Source organism: Dasypus novemcinctus, chromosome 4 (assembly GCF_030445035.2).
Source record: "Dasypus novemcinctus isolate mDasNov1 chromosome 4, mDasNov1.1.hap2, whole genome shotgun sequence".
NCBI lineage: Eukaryota > Metazoa > Chordata > Mammalia > Cingulata > Dasypodidae > Dasypus > Dasypus novemcinctus.
In genome coordinates, this window is record NC_080676.1 from 74,513,953 (window position 1) to 74,532,846 (window position 18,894).

At 35.8% G+C, this 18,894-nt stretch overlaps 1 protein-coding gene across 1 annotated transcript in view; it reads left to right on the forward strand.

The window, feature by feature from the left end:
- SNX4 (sorting nexin 4) overlaps positions 1-18,894 on the forward strand; it is a 94,754-nt gene that overhangs the window by 45,759 nt on the left and 30,101 nt on the right. Inside the window, exons 6-8 of the mRNA XM_004465821.4 lie at positions 6,880-6,935; positions 16,398-16,470; positions 18,023-18,084. Of these exons, the coding sequence (XP_004465878.1) occupies positions 6,880-6,935; positions 16,398-16,470; positions 18,023-18,084 (191 nt within the window). The remainder of the gene's footprint in view (positions 1-6,879; positions 6,936-16,397; positions 16,471-18,022; positions 18,085-18,894) is intronic.

Below are 18,894 nucleotides of genomic sequence, written 5' to 3' on the forward strand. Positions count from 1 at the left end.
CTTTGGCTTTTCTGTCACATGGCAGTACACATGGTGGTATCTTCTTTCTCTTCTGGATTTCATTGACCTCTGCTTCTGGCTGCTTCTGGTGGCTTCTTTCTCTTTTGCCTTCCAAGGCCTCTAGAAATAGTACTAAAACACACCTGATTCAATTGGGACACCTTAACTGAAGTGACTTCAGCAAAAGGTCCTATTTACCAATGGGTTCATACATACAGGGATGTATTAAGATTAACATAGTTTCTGGGGGTATATAAACAAGCTACTACAAGGGGTATACAGGAACTTTGTACTTTCTGCGTGACTTTTCATTAAGCCTACAACTTCTCTAGTAATAATAAACTATACACATATACACATATATTTATTGTATATCTATAATATATAAAAGATTCCAGATAGGGGAAAAAATTTAATGTCACTTTAATTTTCCTGTTTTCAGATGTGTTTAATCTATAGTTTTAGGCTACTAGTTAATTTTCATCCTTAAATCTTTTTAGAATCAAATAATTACACCCAGGAAGACAATTATAAAAATTTATTTTCTCTATTTGTGCTGTATTTAACATAAGCATGAGCAACTAACTTTTCATTGATGTCATATATTGTACCTTTTTTTTCCTTGAATGTGTACATAAATACTTATTTTACTTAATTCTGTCAAAGAAGAACGAAGGGCTTGTCCCTAGAGTAATGAACTAATAAGCTAGCCGATTTAGGATAAAGAAATGTTGTTTCAGTAGTTAATGTAGTCATGAAAGTAAGTGTGTGATTTCACCTACCCAAAACTTAATTGAATTTAGACTGACTTTAAAGATCTGGAACCCTCTCTGTTGCTTGGAGCAGGGACTGCCAATCTGGGCACTTAGCATCTTTGCAAATGTGAATATAGGAACTCCAAAAGAGCCAACTTAGAGATTCCTTATGTTGGGTGCTTACAGAGGGTCAGGAACATTTCTGGTTGCTATGGAGAGAGCAGTGAATGAGCTAGAAACAATGTCTCTTCTTAAGGAGCTTGCATTTTAGTGGTTGAAGATGTTAAATTAGTCTAGTTTATCTATTACTCATGCTTTTGGTGTAAAGTCTAATAATCCATTGCCTAATGCAAGATCTTGAAGATATTCCTCTATGTTCTTCCAAGATTTCTATAGTTATAGTTCTTATATTTATATTTATGTGGTGATCCATTTTGAGTTAATTTTTGTATATAGTGTGAGGCAGGGGCCACTCTTACTCTTTTGCATGTGGATATGCAGTTTTTCTAGTACTATTTGTTGAAAAAACAAAGAGACTATTTTCCCATTGAGTGGACTTGTCATCCTTGTTGAAAATCAATTAGCCATAGATGTGTGCATCTATTTCCAAACTCTCAGTTTAGTTTGTTGCATTGGCTTATATGTCTTTCCTTGTGCCAATTTTGACTACTATAATTTTTTTTGTAGTTTCGAAATTGGGAGGTGTGAGTCTTCCCATCTCTTTCTTCTATATCAAGATAGGTTTGGCTGTTCAGGGTCCCTGCCTTTCCATGAGTTTGATGAATGGCTTTTCTATTTCTGCAAAGAAAACTATTGGAATTTATATAGGGATTGTGTTGACTCTGTAAATCACTTTGGGTAAAATTGACTTTTTTTTTTTTAAGTTTTTTTTTTCTTCAAGTTCTCTTCCCCCGTTGTCTGCTCTCTGTATCCATTCGCTGTGTGTGTTTTCTCTGACCACTTGCATTCTTGTCAGCAGCACTGGAAATCTGTGTCTCTTTTTGTTGCATCATTTTGCTGTGTCATCTCTCTGTGTGTGCAGTGCCACTCCCTGGGCAGGCTGTGCTTTCTTCGCATGGGGGTGGCTCTTCTTGAGGGGAGCACTCCTTGCGCATGGGGCTCCCCTATCCTGGGGACACCCCTGCGTGGCATGGGACTCTTTGTGTGCGTCAGCACTGCGCATGGGCCAGCTCACCACATGGGTCAGGAGGCCCCAGGTTTGAACCCTGGGCCTCCCATATGATAGGTGAACGCGCTATCAGTTGAACCAAATCCGCTTCCCAGAATTGGCTTCTTAACAATATTTAGTCTTCAGTCCATGAATATGGAGTGTCTTTCCATTTATTTAGGTTGTCTTTGATTTCTTTTAGCAATGTCTTGTAGTTTTCTGTGTACAAGTTCTTTACTTCCTTGGTTAGATTTATTCCTAGATATTTGATTCTTTTAGTGTCTGTTTTAAGTGAAATTTTTTTCTCTTAATTCTTCTTCAGGTTGCTCACTACTAGTATTTAGAAACACTACTAGTTTTTGCATATTGATCTTGTACCCTATAACTTTGCTGAATTCATTTATTCTGGTAGCTTTGTTGTGGAATTTTTGAGATTTTCTGTATGTAGGATCATGTCTTCCTTTCCAATTTGGATGCCTTTTTATGTCTTTTACCTTGTTACTCTAGCTAGAACTTCTAGTACACTGTTGAATAACATTGGTAACAGTGGACATCCTTGTCTTCTTCCAGCTCTTTCTGCCTCTTTGCTGAACTCATTTATTAGCTCAAGTAGCCTGTCATACACATTTCAGAATTTTCTAATATAGGATCATGTCATCTGCGAATAGAGTTTTACTTCCTCTTTTCCTATTTGGATGCCTTTTATTTTTTTCTTGTCTAATTGCTCTAGCTAGAACTTCTAGCACAGTGTTGAATAACAGTGGTGACAGTGGGCATCCTTGTCTTGTTCCTGATCTTAGAGGGAAGCTTTCAGTCTTTCACCATTGAATATGTTAGCTGTGGGTTTTTCATATATGTCCTTTATCATGTTAAGGAAGTTTCCCTTTATTCCTAGTTTTCTAAGTGTTTTTATCAAAAAGGATACTAGATTTTGTCAAATGCCTTTTCCACACCAATTGAGATGATCATGTAGGTTTTTTCCCTTTTTTCTATTAATGTAGTTTATTACATAAATTGATTTTCTTATGTTGAACCACCCTTGCATATCTGGAATAAATCCCACTTGATCATGGTGTATAATTCTTTTAATGTACTATTGATTTTGGTTTGCTAGTACTTTGTTGAGGATTTTTACATCTATATTTTATGTAATAAGGGATATTGGTCTATAATTTTCTTTTCTTATGGTATCTTTAGCCGGTTTTGGTATTAGAGTGATGTCAGCTTCATAGATTGAGTTAGGAAGTGTTTATTTCTCTTCAGTTTTTTTTGAAGACTTTGAGCAGGATTGGTATTAATTCTTTTAGGAATGTTTGGTAAAATTCACCAGTGATTCCATCTTCCTGGGCTTTTCTTTGTTGGGAAATGTTGATTACTGATTCAATCTCTTTACTTGTTATTTGTCTGTTGAGATTTTTATTTCTTCTACGGTCAGTATTGGTAGCTTGTGTGTTTCAAGGAATTTGTCCATTTTATCTAAGTAATCTGGTTTGTTGGTGTACAGTTGTTCACGGTGTTCTTCTATAATCCTTTTTATTTCTGTGAGGTCAGTAGCTATGTCCCCCTTTCATTTCTGATTTTAGTCATTTGAGTCCTCTCTCTTTTTGTCAGGCTACCTACAGGTTTGCTAATTTTATTACTCTTTTCAAAATACCAACTTTTGACTTTGTTGATTCTATTTTTAAAAAATATTCTCTATTTGATTTATCTTCACTCTAATCTTTTTTATTTCCTTCTTCTGCTTGTTTTGGGTTTAGTTTGCTCTTCTTTTTCTAAATCTTCCAGTTGTAAGGTTAGTTCTCTGATTTGAAATCTTTTCTTTTTTTGAATATAAGCATTGAGAACTCTCCACTTACCTTTTCAGTCCTGCCTTTGCTGCATCCCAGAGATTTTGGTATGTTGTGTTTTCATTTTCATTAGTCTCAAGATAGTTTTAAATTTCCCTTGTGATTTCTTTGACCTATTGTTTATTTAATAGTATATTGTTTCATTTTTACTTATTTTTGAATTTTCAAATTTTCCTTGTCTTATTGATATCTAGCTTTATTCCATTGTGGTCTGAGAATATACTTTCTTTGTTTTTTTGTTGTTGTTGTTTTTTTAGGAAGTACCAGGGATCAAACCTGGGACCTCATACATGGGAAGCAGGCACTCAAACCACTGAGCTACACCTGCTTCCCTGAGTTTGAGACTTTTTTTGTGACCTACACACTGTATTCTCTTTATGGTAGTAAGGTTCTAGTGGAAGGAGACAGGCAAGAAACAAGTAAACAAATAGGATGAGTTTAGATAGTGCTGTTTCAAAGGAAATCAAATAGGATTGTTTTTGTTTCCTGGCTGCTAAATCAAAGACTATGTAATAGATTGGCTTAAACAATGGGAATTTATTGGCTTATTATTTTGAGCCTGGGAGAAGTCTTAAGATTAAAGCATCATGAGGCAATGCTTTTTCCCAGAAGATTGTGAAGTTCTAGGACTGGCTGCCTCGATTCTTGGGTCCTTGGCTTTTCTGTCATGTGGCTGCACACATGGGTGGCCTCTCCTGGCTTCTCTCTCTTCCAGTTCCATTGACTTCAGCTTCTTTCTGTGACTTTCTCTCATTCTGCTTATTAAGAACTCCAGTAAATAGGAAGACCCATATTCATTCATTTGGCCCTCATCTGAATTGAAGTAACCTCATCAAAAGGTCCTAAAAACAAGTTTTAACACCCATGGGAATGGATTAAGTTTAAGAACATGTTGTGTTTTTTTTGGTGGGGTGTGGTCGGGTACATAGCTCCAAGCCTCCACAGATGGTTTGAAACAATAATGGCTAAATGGGCTTCTTTAGATGTTTTGGGGAGTTTGATAAGATAGGTGGTAAACTGTTACTGTCCAGATAGTTTTTTAGAGATCCAGTTTTGGGGAGAAGTTTCACATTTTCGGCAACTTCTTTTTCTATGGAATCTTAAAAGGATGAACAAGCCGAGTTGAGAGAGCATGTTGAGTTTGGTATGGCGATAGCCTTGACCTGACAGAACATTTGGTAAATAAAGGTTTTGATGGTGATGTATTGTATTGTATATGACTTCTAAATTGGTAAATTGATGTTAAAAGTAAAAAGTAAGTTAGTATATTAGGTTTACAAAAAGATATACATGAAAATTTTGGTTCTTTATTTCTGGCTTTTATGTAATTTCATCCTTGTTTAAATAAACATTCTCATGTGACCATAAGGTCATTAATATTTATGAAATCTTTTAGGGTTGAGTGATTTTAACTTTCTTAAAGAACATAAAGGGAAGTGGATGTGGCTGGTGATAGGGCTTCCGCCTACCATATGTGAGGACCCAGATTCAATCCCTGGGGCCTCCTGGTGAAAAAGAAGAAGAGAAAGCATGCCTGTGCAGTGAGCCAGTGCCCGCGTGGTGAGACAAGTGCCCATGTGGTGAGCCATGTGCCTGCATGAGTGCCTGCACGGTGAGCTAAGTGCCCACGCAGCGAGCCAAGTGCCCGCGTGAGTGCCTGTGTGAGTTCACGCCTGCATGGCGGGCCAGTGCCTGTGCAAGTGAGTCATGTAGCACATGATGACCCAACAAAAGAGAGACTAAGAGAAGAGTCAAGGCACAGCAGAAACCAGGAAAAAAGGTGGCACAGCTGACAGGGAACCTCTCTCCACATCAGAGGTCCCAGGATCAAATCCCAATGAATCCTAGAGGAGAAAGATGAGAAGACAAGACAAAAAGAGAAATAGATACAGAAGATCACACAGTGAGGATATAGACAGCAAAAACAGCAGGGCAGGGAGGGGAGAATATAAAATAAATAAAAATAAATATATTTTTTAAAAAAAGAACATAAGGGTATAGTTTATGCCTTAAGTCTCTGGGTACTTTCATCCTTAAGCCCTTTCACATATATTAGTTCCTTTGTCCTTTGAGATGTAGGAAATGCCAAGAATTGGTGAAATATTAATATTAGAAATAAGATGATGCCATGAAATAGTGACAAATTAAGCATTGATAGCTATTTGAATCTCTCTTACATCTGGAGTTATAGAAGACTGAGTTTGTGGAATAGCTTATTTGTTGCGTTCAGTTTTATTTCCTTAGCCAACTAATATGGAAAGCCCTAGTAATATTTTTGTTTTCATTTGTTTGTTTTATTAATTGAGAGTATTTGTATTGTGGATTGAAATTTGGAATAATGTGAAATTTTCAAGCTGATAAAGATTTTCAAAATCAAATCACATTTTGAAATTGGTTCCTTATTAAGCTAGCTTTTTAGAACCCTATAGATTCTGTGTCTTGTTCAGAGAAACGATTCATTTTTATGAGAAGTGAGGATAGGATTTGAACATGTTAATTATAGATTTTGTACAATGAAATTATTATTTAGTGTCTGTCCTTATGTGCCTCCTTTAAGAACCATTTCCTAGAAAATAATTTGATGCCATTTAGCTTATTTTACTTGAGTAAAGTATTACTTTAGTACATATATTTCCATGCTTTTGTTCCTAAAATACTGATTATGAAAACAATAAAACATATTGCATGTTTGGTTTGGATTCCATTTGGGAACTACTGTAAGTATTGCATAGGCTACAAAGCTCTAATTTTATTTAGGTTATATACATAGTCATTACTTTTCTGTGGCTTAGAAAAAAGGTAAACTGCTCTCTTCCCTTGACATATTCTGAATTACAATAATGCAGAGTGATCTACCTTAGTGTATTGGTGTTTACAGTTGTTTCATATTGGTAGCTTTTAATGCATTTATCAGTTTAATTTATAGCATGTTTTTTAGTGTTTTCAAAAATAAACGAATCTGTTTTTTAAGATATGTTTAATGTCTTTGACACAAAATGATATGAAAAAAACTGTATTGAGCATCTTAATTCTAAAGAGAAAGTAAAACTTGTTTGATTTTTACACAATGAAATGTAATTGTATTAAGTTAACAAATTATTTTTTCCAGGCAGACTCCAGGTTAAAAGCGCTTAATGCAACATTCAGAGTGAAAAACCCAGACAAGTAAGGTTTTACTTTAATAACAGTTAAAATGTTGGTTTGAATGATGCCTCTCAGTCTATTTAATTTTTCATTTCTGAATGTGTGCACTTCATTTGCTAAATATTTTAAATAGTAATTCACATTTAGTAAGATACTTTTAAAAGTCTAAAATTAATCTTGACATTTGGGCAGTTTATTTAGGTTTAAGATTATTAGTAACTAATGGACATTATAGAAAAGTAAACCATTGCTTTTTTCTAGAAGAATTTATTAAATGCTGTTGGCGGTATTAGAAAAATGAGAAGAGTAACTTTAATTTCATATAAAATAGTTTTCATTACATGATGTTGCTTGTCAAACAAAATATATGAAAATCAGGAAAATTATATATTATGTATATTTTAATTAAGTGGTCCACTTTGTATTCCAGTAAACTTGATTAGATAAATACATACTAGCATAATAATTTCCTAGAGATGTATTTATGTGAAAATACTTGACTTCATTAATGTCAGTTTGGTGTTTGTTAGAGTATTTCTATATTAAAGGAGGCTAGTATACTCAGGAATGACTTGCCTTAGGATGAGACAAAGGTATTTCTTAGGTTTTGGTTTTGCTCATTCTCTAAGTTTCGTGGATAACTCAGGCTTTTCATTATATGTACCCTTACCAACTAAAAGAGTTTTTGGGTCAGAATTGAACTTAGGTAGATGAGACTTTTCTATTTTGGGGTACGAAGATTATGAAGTCTTAGAATTTCTCTGGTCAAGTCTTAGCATTATTTTCTTTGTAATACAAATGTTTGCTAGACAAAGGCCAGGTTGGCATTTTCTGATATATCTCACCTGACTTTTTACATATTAACAACAATTTCTATGATTTTTAATGTAAATTTTGAACATAAAATATAATTGAATTGTTTTAAAGTTTTGGTGATTAGAAATTGTGATTGAGGTTCTAAGTGTCACAATGACATGCATGGTATCAGATAAGAGGTGTTCTCTAGATTAAGAACTAAAATTACAAGTCACCCTCAGAAAAATAGCTTCAGAAAACCTAATAGTCTGTTTACGATTTTGGATGCCATATATTGGTAGGGGAAGATGTAGATTAGAATTTCAGAACCTATTTTAGTATTTTGTCAGTTGACTGTTTTTTCTTCCCTTTTCTGACCTAACGAGGTTTTCTAAATTGCTAAATTTTATTTAATGTCCATACTAATGTGATATTCCCAACACAGACCTTTTTGCCTTTATGTTCTTGTTAGAGTGCATAAGTAGTATGTAATAAATTTGTCTTATATTCTAGATAATAGTATATATATCAGTCATTGTTATAAGAGATTCTTAACCTACAAAATCTGTATTCTAGATGTAGCCCAGTAGCTTACTTATTGTTCACATCATTACTAAAACACTTTCATATTACTATATTCTAACCTTTCCTAAAATCTAGAAAGGCAGAAATATTTTTGGTTTAAATTCCAGAGAGATAATACCAAAATGATTTTAAAATACTTGTTTCATGCCTGTTTAGCATCCCCCAAACTAGACTGTTGAGGGCATTGAGGTTGAGGACTTTGAGTCCACTACGTTTGTGTGGCCTTAGGTGCTTTGTAAATGCTTTTTGCATTTCATTAATTTTATGTTTTTCTTTAAAGAGGTATGTCTAAGGTTCATCTTAATCCATTGAGCTCTTCATATTGTTGCAAATAATCTAAACCAATCAGATTATATAAGTAAACATATTTACATCATTAAAATCTGTTTCTTGTAGAAATAAACAAGAATAAATAAATGCTCATGTTCTGGGTTACCATACCCAGGAGACATTTTATCTGCTGTGACTTCAGTTACCAAGTTAAATCATGTATAAAATCATATTTTTCCTCTTTTAAAAGAAATTCAGGCTATACAGTGAAATAATCAGTTATGATATGCTCAAGTTATTCCTTGAATTTTCCAGCTATCAAGTTATATCACCTTCCTATGCTGAATTTAGGTCAGGAAGTACAGTTAAGGAGAAGAAATTTATAGTGAGTTTTCTTCAAAGAGCTCAAAGTACCCTATTAAGAACTCCCACAGGTAGTCAGGGAGACAGAAACTGTAGGAGAAGAAACTGAAAGAAGAGAAGGGTAGAGAGTAGACTGATGTATTTATTCTAACAGTCACTCCTAGTACTGGAATTCATTAGGTTCATTTTGTTTCAGGATTTTATCCTAGGTAATAGTTGGTTGTGCAAGTTGCAAAGAAGTATAAGAGAATTTGTATGGCTTGAGACCCTGTGAGTGTATTTGAATAGAGAAAACTAAAGCCTTATGAAAATACGAAAGCTGTATGAAATAGAAAACAGCTATACCCCAGCTTGTGCTACTGAGCTTTGAGATGGGAGAGCCATATTCATAAAAAGGCTTGATGGAGGTTAATTTCAGGATGCATCTTGAAAATAGATGAGATTTAATTAGGAGAGGTACTTGTCCAAGTTTAGAAGGGGATTTGGCTACCAAGTAAGTAATGGTAGAGTATGAAGAATAAAGAGGAGCACAAAGAGTCATCAGTAGTAATTGAAGTGTTTTGAGGAGAGTATCTAATAAGGTTGGTTGAGGCCATAGGATATATTAGGTCTAGGAGAACCTCAAATTATAGTATCCTCAGAATCTGCATTTATATCTTGATTTTTGCCATATAGCCAGAGATCTTAGATACTTAGTTTTTTAGGGAGAGAAGGTTTTGTTTTTGTTTTTATCTTATCAACATCTCTCTAGTCTGAACTGCGTTTAATTCCTTGCTTTCAAGTGAAACTAAAAGCATTCTGACTTTTATTATATGTATTAGTCTTTAATCTGTCTTTAAGAATACCTGATTATTTAGAGTAGGAGTCCTCATTTTAATATGCAGCCATTGTTAGATTTTCACTTGGATAAAGAACTTAGACTCTTGTTTTCACAAAATACATTCTTTTATCTCTAAATACACATCCTCTAAAACTTGGTGAATTAGTTCATCTTCACCTTTAAGCCTTCTGTTTTCCCCAATAACTATTTATTTATGATTTTCCCAAAGATGCAAGGTTCATCCCTGTCAGCTAGGTGCTGAATAGTCTTTCAACCCTGATTTCTTTCTTTCTTTTTTTTTTTGGAAGCAAAAGATAGGATTTATTGGATACCCAATCCTCACCTGGCAGTCAGAAGGCAACTAAGTATCTGAGGGGATCACGTCAGGGACAGGGCTGTAACCCCGATTTCTTGATGTTGTGATCACCTGGGGAAGTTGTCCCTATCTCCTCGAGAGATTGTACCACTCTGTTAATCATATAGAGAAAGCATAGTATACCTTAAATGTTTTATTACCAAAGCTGTTGGGACCTTCTTGCATCTTCAGAAACCTCTGGTCCACCTAATATAAATGTTCTGAATCTTACTGTTTATATTTTTAGAAATTTTCTCATAATCAAATATGACAACTCAGAATTTTATAGTCATGCCAGCTCTAGAGTTGGGAAGCTGATAAGAAAGCTCCTTAGATATGATCAAGTCTCTAGAAGCCCTAGAAGACTTAACCTTGTAGAATTTTTGCCTCTTGGACCCTGGCACAAGAAGCTCTTATCAAGGATCATGTTTAATAAACTTATTTGCCTCTCAATATTCAAATTCAGATATTCATTTATGAAGAGAAAATTATACCAGCTAAATTCATTTTTTTTTGACTGTTCTTTTTGTATTTATTAGTTTTTAAAATTGTTATAGCAATGCATTACACAAAAAAGTAAACAAAGCAGGAATGTAAAAAGAAAAAGAAGCTCCATGCATTCCTATCTGCTAACCCACCAGCATCACAAATCCCTCCACACAAAGGTAACAAATGCTAATAGTTCTATGTGTATATTTTCAGGCATTTTCTATACATTTAAAGCATGATGTAAAATATATTTTATGCAAATTTGTGTACATACACATGTCTATACACATGGGATCTTACTGTGTACATATTATTCTTTGAATCCATTATAGTAGACTATCTTACTCAACTCTTTTTTTTTTTTTTTTGGATGTTTTTTATTATCTTTTTTTTGTCTTTATTTTTTAAATGTTACATTCAAAAAATATGAGGTCCGCATATACCCACCTTCCCCCTCACCCCACTCCTTCCCCCATAACAACAATCTCCTCCATCATCATGAGACATTCATTACACTTGGTGAATACATCTCTAAGCACCACTGCACTTCATGGTCAGTGGTCCACATCATCGCCCACACTCGCCCACAGTCCACCCAGTGGGCCAGGGGAGGACATACAGTGTCTGGTAACTGTCCCTGCAGCACCACCCAGGACAACTCCAAGTCCTGAAAACACCCCCACATCTCATCTCTTCCTCCCACTCCCTACCCCCAGCAGCCACCATGGCCACTTTCTCCGCACCAATGCCACATTTTCTTTGATTACTAATCACAATAGTTCATGAATAGAATATCAGTAAGTCCACTCTAATCCATATTCTATTCCTTCATCCTGTGGACCTCAGAATGGTTGTGTCCACTCCACATCTATATCAAGAGGGGACTTAGATTCCACATGGATGCTGAATGCAATTCTGCTTTCAGTTGTAGGCACTCTTGGCTCCCTGGTGTGGTGGTTGACCTTCTTCACCTCCATGTTAGCTGAGTGGGGTAAGTCCAATAAGCCAGAGTGTAGGAGTTGCAAGTCTGTTGAGGCTCAGGGCCTGGCTATCACATGGTCAGTCCAGAGATTCAGGTCCCCTGGGTATACATTAAACCCCAGCACCAACTACAGTTCTGGTTAAAGTAACAGGAGAGACTTGTGGACAAAGATTACATCTGAGTCCAGCTCCATCACACAGAAACACAAACTCCAAAGTAGGGCCAACTGAGATGGCACTGAACTCCATCTGCCATGACCATAGAACCTGTTGGTCTCTGTAGCCTCAGAAGAACCAATACCCAGAGTTGTATCTACTTTGTCTCTGGGACTCTGCTCAGGTGTGCATAAGGGCAACCCCTCTGATAACCTCCCAGCTCTTTTTGGAGACTCATAGCCATATAAACTCATTTGTCCTTTCCATTTCCCCCTTTTTTTCAGGTCAAAAAGCTTTTTTAACTCTGGTATTATATGTAGATTGAGATATTCTGCTGGTCAGAGTTGACCCTTTTATTCAAGGTCATTTTCTAGTTACATCATCAGCTGGTACTTGGTAGTAATCCCTCGGTGCCAGGGAGGCTCATCCCCGGGAGTCGTGTCCCATGCTGGGGGAAGGCAACACATTTACATGCTGAGTTTGGCTTCGAGACTGGCTATATTTGAGCAATATGGAGGCTCTCAGGAGGTAACTCTTAGGCACCCTGCAGCTCTAGACCTTGTTCTTATTTGAGGTGCACAGGCTCACAAGCATAGTCATTAGTATCAAGGGCTCATTGTTGGACCTTCCTTCATTTTTGGTCTTTGCCATTGCACTTGGGGGATTGTTGCTGTTCCTTTAGGGATTGTGATAGAGCTCCCCTGGCTAGGAACTCAGCACTCCCTCAGTAGTTGATTTTAATTATAACACTATGAAAATATCCAAACATTTTTATGTACCCTGGATATATGCCCTGGAGAACTCCCTGCTAACCATGTGTCCCCTGTCAATAACATCCCACACCAGTATTCCTCCCCTGCCGTTGTTGAACCTCTCTGTGATCCAAAATTTCCTGAAAAGTGAAGCCCAATATATTGCCAGGTTTCATTAATAGTAAAATGGAATATAGTGATGAGTTTAAAGGTTAGATATAGAATACCTATTAATTTAGAAAAATTAAGGTAAAAATAAATTGGGGTATCAAAAAATTTAAAAATGCAAAAGCTCTGTTTTTTATATTTTGCCTTCCATCACTGCAATAAGTGTTGCCCTGTACGCAAATGGCAAGGCAACTACATCTGTCTTTTCCTCAGTGTCTACGTCCTATCTTTTTCTTTTCTTTTTTCCTAATTATTAAGCTTATCTTCACAAAAGTTTTAGATCACAGTAATTCATATATACAATATACAGTACTCCCACATATCCAACATAAAACCCTGTTCCCTTCCACAGCAATAATCTTTTTACATATTCATATTATATTTATTGAAACTGTGTACAGATATTGAGACAATAGTTTTCAAACAAGGTTAGACTTGGGTTTACATTGTGGTTTATATTTTAGACTATACAATTTTCTAAATTTTTAGTTATCTTATGTTTTACATTATGATTTACATTTTCGCCTATCAGCCCCTATATATTTTTGTATACCAGTTAAATTCTAATAGGCTTTACATAAAGAAAATAGTTCATAGTTATCTGAGATAATACATTTTCTTTTTAAAATTTAATTTTGTTAAAATCTTTAATTGTTTTTGACTAGGTAATAACTACATTCTCATGGTTAACCAAATCTATATAGATATGGATACAGATATATAGATATAAAGATAGAGATGCCTAGGAAGATGTACAATATAATGTCACACTCTCATCTTTGCATTCTCCCTTCCTTTCCCCAAAGGGTGATACTTCATTAGTTTTTAGGTTTATATTCCTTCAGTGTTTTAGCCTATAAATGCAAGTAAAACTGAATAGTACATTTTTCCTTTCCGTCTAGGATTTCATGAGGGAGATCAGAACATGTATGTGTTTGCACTTCCCTTAATAGCAAGCCAGTCCTGCCAGCCATTTTATCCCTTAATTTTTTTCTTCGCTGAAACACCCCACTTTGAGAGGAATGATAGAGGTTAAGTATCTTATCTAATGATTTGATACCATCACTTTTGCCAGCTGCCTCTTTATATATTACCTCTAAATAGGAGGTTGGCAAATTATAGAGGAACCATAGTTAACGCATACATCCTGTCTTTGGATGATGATAAAAGATAAAGTAGCACTGTCTTTGGCCAAGGGCAGTTTCCATCTTTCGTACCAGTTTTTCCTTGTGACCCTTCTGCGTTTTGGGGAAATGGACATTTTCTAAAATGAACTTATTTAATAACGAGTTATAACAACTTTATGTTCCTCTCCTTTTATGTAGAGTAATTCAGTCATTATTAAATATATAGTTATTGAGTCCTTGTTTTATTTCAGGTCCTGAGGTGGAAAAGGTAGAAGGTCCTTCTCCCATAAAATTTATAATCTGGGTGGGAGGTGGACAGGGACAGACAGACAAGTAAAATGAAATTACAGTACACTAGAGTATGCACTACAATTGGAAAACTATATAGGGTTCTGTGGAAACACTTAGGAGATGTACTTTTTTTCTGTCTGTGTGTGTATATTAGTTAGTGTGGTATGTTAGGAAGAGATATCTGAGTTGATATCCAAAGGAGAAGAGACTAGTTAGATGAAAAGGTAAGGGGAAATTAACAGGAAATGAAAAAGATCTTTGCAAAGGCCTGGAAGCAAGTGAGAACCTGGCTTTTTGGGGAGGTGTTAGTAGTTCAGTTTTACAGCAAAATATGTGCAGGATAAAGGAGTAGAAGAAAGAATGCAATTGTGAAGAGTGTGATAAATCATATTCAAGAGTTTTTACTTTACCTCAGGATCAGTGAATAACAGCAGCAGTGAGAAAACGGTTTTAAAGAAGGAGAGTAACGTAATTAGATTTGAACTTAAGTAAGATGATCCTAGCAGAGTAGAAAGTAGATTAGAGTGGTATGGGAGTAGACTGAGAGACTAGTTAGGAGGCTATTACAGTAACTGCAGGTGAGAAATGATAACACTAATCTTAATCTCTAGGGTATTGCAGAGGGGCTAGAGGAAAATGGATGGGGGCAATATTTAGGAGGTAGAGTAAAAAATCTGGGTGATTAATGTATGGGATAAAGGAGAGGAAAAGAAAATAGAGATGACACATAGATCTCATTCTTTAAGGTGCTAGAAAACATGGGAGAGTGAGATTTGGGGAATGGGGGAGGGGGAAGGAAAGATGAGTTGTTCCTATGTAAGCAAGTACAAATATCTGCTAGTCAGTTAGATTTATAGATCTGTAGCTTAGGACAGAGGTTTGGGTTTGGGGTAGAAATTTGTAATTCAGCAGCAGTAGATCATAATTGTGAAGCTTTGTGAATGACAAATCACATAGAGTATGTAGATTGAGTAGACGATGGTTGAGGACCTAGCTAGGACTGAAGAATATACCAACACTAAAGGCTGCTTTCCAAAAAGGTCATCTGGGTATTACCAACATCTGAATCCTATAGGTGAGTTTGTTATAAATTCAGATTCCTGGGTCCCCCAAGGGCCTCTGTACAGTCATGGTGGTTACTTATACCTGATCCTACTGAGAGACCCAGGATTCTTCATTTTTTAACACACTTCTCCAAGTGCACCCTCGAGTTGAAGGTGTAAGAGATGGTAAAGGAAGTGACTACTGCAGCAAAGGAGACTAGAGGAGTGACCGGTCAATAAAAGGGAAAACCATGAGAAAATAACACCATGTCAAGGGAACAAAATATTTTGAGAAGAAGGGTGAGGTCAGCATTAGTGTTGGGAGGAACAAGTAAAATAAGGACTGAAATCTATCACTGAATTTTAGAAAAATGAAAATAGTTGGTGACTTTGTAAGGAATATTTCTCTACTCTTGTCCTGGAGGCAGAGCTAGATTGCAGTGGGCTGAGGAGTGAATGGGAGGGGAAGCAGTGATTATTGCCAGGGAGATTATGTCTTGTGAAAGTGTGGCAATGAAGGGGTAGTTATTGAGAGGCTGGTAACAATTGGGAAATGTATTGTCAAGGGAATGTGTGTGTGTGTGTGTGTGTATATAATCTGGGAAAGATCTGAAGTTCACTGATATGCTGATGATAGAGGAAGTTAGAAAATAGGAATATGAATACAGCTGTGCTAGAATCTAGAGCCTTGGATGCAAAGAATGTCTAGAGGGAAGGAAGAGATGATATATGTGGGTGTGGGAAAGTTTGTAGGTTTAGTAGGAGGAGGTGGAGGTGGAATGTTTCCAATCAGATGGCTTCCAATCCGATCTGTGAAGAAGGAAGCTAGGTTGTTTGGAGGGTAACAGGGGGTGGTGTCAGAAGTTTGAGATCCTTATGGAGAATGGCAAACCATCAATTAGGGAAACAAAGATTACTGGACAGCATTAAAATTGTGGTCAGAGACCATGAGTTTATGGTAGCAACATAAGATTTTTCTTTAGCACCATAGCCCCCCTCCCCATTTTGTTTTCAATGTAATTTTTCATACCAACAAATTTTATCTCTATCTCAGTCCTCAGTGTAAATGAAGAATAACAAACGTCTTTTCTTGCCTTTCAGAATATCAGAAGAAAGAATGATTGCTTTATTTTAGGTTTTTTGAATTTGTATTGATATATGAACATTCAAGGCCCAGCATATGGTTAAATGAAATAAGTTTCATTCTCAGGAATGTTTGTTTTGTTTTTCAGTTTTTGACTACTTATTTTTATGAGAAAAGCTATTTTTTCTTTGTTTCCTGTTTTAGGCGATTTACTGAACTGAAACACTACAGTGATGAACTACAGTCTGTCATTTCACATCTTCTTCGAGTCAGAGCTGTAAGTAGTCCCCAAAGTTTTTCAACACATCTGTAAGGGAGTACTTCTCGTTTAATTATTATGCTTTTAAGTAGTGAGTGAAACTTAATGGTGAATAACTGATTTTTACATTCAAATTTAGTGTGTTCATCATCTAAACTGCGTTTTATTTAAAATGTCAAATATTTTCTGGTATAAGCAAGTCAAAGCATTTTAGCCTATTATTTTCTCCATGGTTTCTAATAGCATGGATGTTTTGACATCGTGTCAAAAGCTTACCATTGCAGTGTTGGAATGTAATTAAATAAGAATGAAATGTTAGATTTACCTATAATACCCTTATTCTTTTTTTTTTTTTTTTTAAGTCTGGGAAAGAGTTTATGTATGTTAGGCCATCATTTGTGCTCTTTAATTCCACTAAGTAAACTTACTTGGTGTCATGGTCTGTCATGACAAAACAAGAAATCAAGGAATAATAAGTGCACTTAGCCATACAGTTTGACATAATAGATATGGAGAAAAATGCATCAGGGTAAATTAAATTAATGTATCTGGAAAATGTTGTACAATCCACTTTGTCCTTTGGGGTAACCTGAAGAAAACCTTAGAACCTGCTTGTGCTAAAGGCTTTTAAAGAGACTAGTACAGCAGGTCTAGGATCTTGTCTTACGCTGCTTGAAATCCTCCTGAACTGAAATACATTGCCTGGGATTTTCTTTACAGTAATCCATTGATGAGGGTAGAGAGTGGGGGCAGCTTTAAATGACATAAAATTGGCCATATTTCAATAATTATTGAAACTGGGTGATGGGAAATGGAGGTATAGCCTCCTGTTCTTTACTTGCTGTGTTTGAAGATTTCCATAATAAAAATATTTTTAAAAAATAGAATAAGGGGAAAAAATCCTTCTGCATATATCGTATTGTTTCAATCTCCTTTTCAACCATTCAACTGGACTTTTAAAATAAATTGTAAACTACTTTCTAGGGAAAGAAAAGGTACCCGTGTATATTATCAGTCAGGAAGTGGGTACTGAGAAGGACTGTGGATTAATGAGATAAAATTTCAAGGCCTTTCATCGTCCTAAAATTCCACTTTGGGGACTTTATTATAAGGAAACAATTTGAAATTTGGAAACTGTCTTAAGCTCAAAGGTGCTTATTACAACATTATTTACAATACTGAAAATTAGGAGTAACTAATAATAGGAAAGTGGTTATTTTATACACAACTTGGTGGCATTTTTTGCAACTGTTTTTCTTTTTAAAGTGGTATTTAGCAAAGGTACTATTAACCTGATGGTAAAAAATGTTACCGCTTTGCTTACAGGAAATGTAAAAGCAAGAATGAAAACCTAGGCATAGAAAGAAGTATGAAAGAAGTTAACCTAAATATGATGAGACATGTCACTTTGGGAAATTAAAATTTTTCTCTTCCATATTTTCTACCTTTACTATATTAAAGGTAGCATGTATTTTTATAATGCATGTATTTTTTAATGAGGATGGATTTTCTAAAGTTAACTGTATGTAAGTTTTACCTATTAGTAATTTCTGTTAAATATTTATTTTAGAGAGTAGCAGATCGACTCTATGGTGTATATAAAGTACATGGTAATTACGGGCGAGTTTTCAGGTAAGCATTATACAAACTTTAAAAATAATCAGTGATTAATTTTGATTAGTGTTTTGCCAGAAAGCAGTAATGCTTGAAAGCTTATGAGTTTGGAAAGTAGACGATTACTTTTTACATCCTTTAATAGTGATTAGAACCTGGCATCTTGGATGTGGGAAGCGGGCACCTAACCACTGAGCCACATCGGCTTCCCTGGGTTGGTTTTCTTGTTTGTTTTGTTTGTTTGTTTTTTCAGGAGGAACGGAGAGCCAAACCCGAACCTCCTACATGGGAGGCAGGCACTCAATCACTAGAGCCACATCTGCTCCCAACTTTTGTTTTAAGCCTTGGAATCCTTTCTTTAAATAACAGTTCTGAAGAAGTCCAATATATTAAGTAGATAAAAGTGAAATTACTATGATTGAAGCAGAGGGTTAGGGACTTTTAGCTTTCATTTCTTGAAAGAATGCTTAAGAAGATTCCATTAGAAATAACATAGGAATAGTAATTTCTCTTTTTCTTTCTTTCTAAGCAATTTTTTTTTTTAAGTTTTATTTATTTCCCCTTCCCCCCCACCCTGGTTGTCTGTTCTCTGTGTCTATTTTGCTGCGTGTTCTTTGTCCACTTCTGTTTTTGTCAGTGACACAGGAATCTGTGTTTCTTTTCGTTGCGTCATCTTGTTGTGTCAGCTCTCCGTGTGGGCGGTGCCATTCCTGGGCAGGCTGCACTTTCTTTTGCGCTGGACGGCTCTCCTTACGGGGCGCAGTCCTTGCACGTGGGGTTCCCCTACATGGGGGACACCCCTGCGTGGCATGGCACTCCTTGTATGCA